General features: G+C 47.1%; 1 protein-coding gene across 1 annotated transcript; it reads left to right on the top strand.

The window, feature by feature from the left end:
- Positions 1 to 799: 799 nt before the first annotated feature.
- On the top strand, positions 800 to 3,990 carry LOC311246476 (actin, cytoplasmic 1-like; the record flags this gene model as incomplete). The annotated part of the gene is made up of 5 exons (XM_084336630.1): positions 800 to 922; positions 1,166 to 1,405; positions 2,943 to 3,381; positions 3,495 to 3,676; positions 3,847 to 3,990. The coding sequence occupies 5 exons, from the start codon at positions 800 to 802 to the stop codon at positions 3,988 to 3,990; spliced, it is 1,128 nt and encodes a 375-aa protein (XP_084192756.1).
- Positions 3,991 to 4,311: the final 321 nt, after the last annotated feature.

The raw sequence follows: 4,311 nt of genomic DNA, 5'->3' as shown, positions 1-4,311 counted from the left end.
GTGGATTTACGGCTTTCACATTACGAAGGAATTTTCATGTGTCGAGTCGGCTGTGATTTTGGCGTTTTCTTACCTTGTACTTGTAGCCTGTATTAGTACTTGTAGCTAGTAGGAGCCACTTGTAGTAGTATTAGTGACAGGAATATTTAGGAAAGTAGATTTAGGACCACTTCTGTAAAGCAAGACTTTGCAAATAAACCATTTGGATATCTTTACTTTGCACTGGAGCGGCTGTGGACATTGCTTTTCTTTATAAGCGGACGTACTACTCACGAGTAAGTAATTTGACCAGTGGAGTGGAACGTCGGCCCTCACAGGGTGTAGCTATGTTGCTATTTAATGCATCGAATGGCATCATCATCACGATCAACCAAATTAGCCACATAGGACTCATTAACGGCTGAAATATAATCTTACTAATTTAACCTTTATTTAACCAGGCGATTCCCATTGAGATTACACAATCTCTTTTTTGAGCTAGCCATGGCTAGGATAGCAGCAATACAGTGTTTCAAACAACATAAAAGCAAACATTAAAAACATAGGAAATCATGTAGTAACAACTCACAAAATCACACGCCCAAAAAGACAGACAAGGGGAGATTGAATCTGGCTATTGGCTAAAGGAAGCAAATTACCGAAACCTCGTGGTTTAGCGTGCGAACTGCAGGTGTCGGCAACAGGAAGTGAGAACTTGCTGCGTCATAGGGGCGCTGTTCGGATTTGGATTTGACTCTTCACGCCACATAAAAGAAGTAGCCTTTGACTAAACGGTTGTCTTGCTTTTTACAGCTCAGCCATGGAAGATGAAATCGACGCACTGGTTGTTGACAACGGATCCGGTATGTGCAAAGCCGGATTCGCCGGAGACGACGCGCCTCGTGCTGTCTTCCCCTCCATTGTCGGCCGCCCCAGACATCAGGTGAGAAAACCCAGGCCCTTAAACAAAAGGTTGTATTGGCACTAGCTACATTTTAAAATCGTGGTATTATGCTAATTCTCACATTACTCGACATAATGCTTTCCACCACTGTCAAGCTAATTGTTATTTGGGACATAATGACATACTGGATTTCACTTTTAAATTATCGCTAATCTTGGCTCAATGGTGGTATACGGCTATATAAACATAAAATCTAACCATATCACTCTTTTCTTTGCCCAGGGAGTGATGGTCGGTATGGGTCAGAAGGACAGCTATGTCGGTGACGAGGCCCAGTGCAAGAGGGGTATCCTCACCATCAAGTACCCCATTGAGCACGGTATTGTCACCAACTGGGACGACATGGAGAAGATCTGGCATCACACCTTCTACAACGAGCTGAGAGTCGCCCCCGAGGACCATCCTGTCCTGCTCACAGAGGCCCCCCTTAACCCCAAAGCCAACAGGGAGAAGATGACCCAGGTATAAACCCACCACACCCATGTTCATTATGGCTGATGTTTTAAAGTTTCGTATCCATTGTTATTGTCATACTATCTTTTGTTAGATGTTAGTTCAGAACTAGGCCATTTCCTTCTTGGTGTTCCTCTTCCTCCTTCTATTCTTACTCTCCCCCCTCTTCTCCAGGACCCCCTCCTATAAGATGATCTATCAGTCTTTCTCTGGAAACTACAGGTCTTCTATTGACTGTGTGCTGCTTTTCTCTGCCATAAAGAATGATATAGTTCAACCAGTAGACCATAGTATGAGAGCTCATTAGCCCCTTTCGGTACTAGGGGTTTGAAATCTTGCTGTTGCTAATAATAACGACATTTTAAATAATTTTAATAAACTTTTTAGTCAACTTCAGCTAAAAACTGCTTTCCTTCAAAATGGCTGCCTTCCTCCTTCTGAATTTTTTTTGCATTGCTTGGCACACCACCCATGTCACAATGCAGAAAGGCAGCCATTTTGAAAAGCAGTTTTAGCTTAAGTTGATTTTTATTAAAATTATTTAAAATGAGGCGGTCAGGTGGCGTAACGGAGATTGCGTTCGTCACCAACCCCGGAGCGGCTGGATTCGCCTGTTCGAATCCAGCTCACAGCTCCGGGGTTGTCACCAGCTTGGCTGGCCGTTCACACTAATACAATTGGCAGTATTAGAGGGTGGGAGAAGCTAGCGGGGTGGGTCCGGGTCGTTGTAAACAGCGACTCCTACAGTTCGGTCGGGGGGCGCCTGCTAAGCGCGGGTAGGCCATTTCACTGACAAAAAGGGTTGACCCTTTCACAACCACACTACAGAAGGTTAACCCTTTAACTACCGCACTACAGACAGTGAGATAGTGTGATCCTTCCACACGCTACGCCCTCTCAGTGAGAATCCGCGCTGTCAGGTGAAAAGAAGCGGTTGATTGGCTGGACGTGTGTCGGAGGAAGCACGTGGTAGCCTCCACTCTCCCAGACCGACTGTGGGGGGTAAGTGCGCAGCGACCAGGAAGGGGATTAGGAATTGGCATAACGACCAACATTGGGATGGGAGAAAAATCGGAGGAAAAAGGAGGGGGAAAAAGATAAAAAAAATAAAATTATTTAAAATGTTTGTTAGCAACGCCAAGCTTTCAACCCCAAGCGTCTGTCCAAAACCCTCGTGCAACTGTGAGTAGCCTACCGTTGACATTTCTCTGCAACACTTGTACGACAAGTTTTGTTGCCGCCCAGAGCGACAGACTTAATTGTGGGATTTTTCAATGATCTTAGAAGGGACTGTAGATTCACAAGAGCTTTAGCTCGTCCAACGATGTTGGCGTGACCTACAGTACCGAAAGGTGCTAGAGAGCTCATGTTACTTGAGAATCTTAACATGCACAACTTATGTGTGAGGAATGTATTGCTGCACCTTTTCTCAAACTAACATCCTAGGATGCATGCACACTACTGCATGTATTGAGTGCAGTGCCCACAGCTAAGGCCTTGCTTATTGCCACACCCAATATTCACTTTTCTCATGTCTTTCCAACAGATCATGTTCGAGACCTTCAACACCCCCGCCATGTATGTTGCCATCCAGGCCGTGCTCTCCCTGTACGCCTCCGGTCGTACCACCGGTATCGTCATGGACTCCGGTGATGGTGTGACCCACACAGTGCCCATCTATGAGGGTTATGCCCTGCCCCACGCCATCCTGCGTCTGGACCTGGCCGGCCGTGACCTCACAGACTACCTCATTATGATCCTCACAGAGCGTGGCTACTCCTTCACCACCACAGCCGAGAGGGAAATTGTGCGTGACATCAAGGAGAAGCTGTGCTATGTCGCCCTGGACTTCGAGCAGGAGATGGGCACCGCTGCCTCCTCTTCCTCCCTGGAGAAGAGCTACGAGCTGCCCGACGGACAGGTCATCACCATCGGCAATGAGAGGTTCCGTTGCCCAGAGGCTATCTTCCAGCCTTCCTTCCTCGGTGAGTAGTCGATCACTGCTTTCCCAAAAACGGCCCAGATGAGACCTCTTGCCTATAGTGCTAGCATCTGTTATTGCCACTTCACTGACGACCGCTGTGCCTCTTCTCTCCAGGTATGGAGTCCTGCGGTATCCATGAAACCACCTACAACGGCATCATGAAGTGCGACGTTGACATCCGTAAGGACCTGTATGCCAACATCGTGCTGTCTGGAGGTACCACCATGTACCCCGGCATTGCTGACAGGATGCAGAAGGAGATCACAACCCTGGCCCCCTCCACCATGAACATCAAGGTGAGATGATTAGGCCAAATGCACTACTATAGCCTCGGATCATTCTGCTCAAGTAGGCAATTGTTTCATAGGATTTCCCTATGCTGCCTTGTTGGAAGACTAGTAAGCACTGAGATGTACAAACTAGCTGGTACCCTCATCTAATGGATTCTCTCCTGTCTTCTCTACAGATCATTGCCCCAGCAGAGCGTAAGTACTCTGTCTGGATCGGAGGCTCCATCCTGGCCTTCCTGTCCACCTTCCAGCAGATGTGGATCAGTAAGCAGGAGTATGACGAGTCTGGCCCCTCTATCGTCCACCGCAAATGTTTCTAAACAGACCGTTTCCCCCCCTTTTTCCCTCCCCCGATCAAACGCCCAACAACAACTTCAGCTCTGCGCAAAACAACCACACACACCACACATTCTCATACACACTCAGGCACAGAGCCTAGACGACCAACTCATTGGCATGGCTTCAGCCTAGTTATTTTTGGCGCTTGACTCAGGATTTAAAAACTGGAACGGTGAAGGTGACGGTAATGTATTTTTTTGGCTAAGTAAAAAACACCCAAGGGTTCTACAGTCTCATCTGAGGACTTATGTCTGGGTTTTCTGTACTTTCAGCCTTAAAAATATGTTGGTCCTGTTAATTTT

Source organism: Notolepis coatsorum (genome assembly GCF_963971535.1).
Source record: "Notolepis coatsorum genome assembly, chromosome: 2".
Taxonomy (NCBI): Eukaryota; Metazoa; Chordata; class Actinopteri; order Aulopiformes; family Paralepididae; genus Notolepis; species Notolepis coatsorum.
Note: the sequence above shows the minus strand (reverse complement) of the source record. Positions and strands in the feature narration are given on the sequence as shown.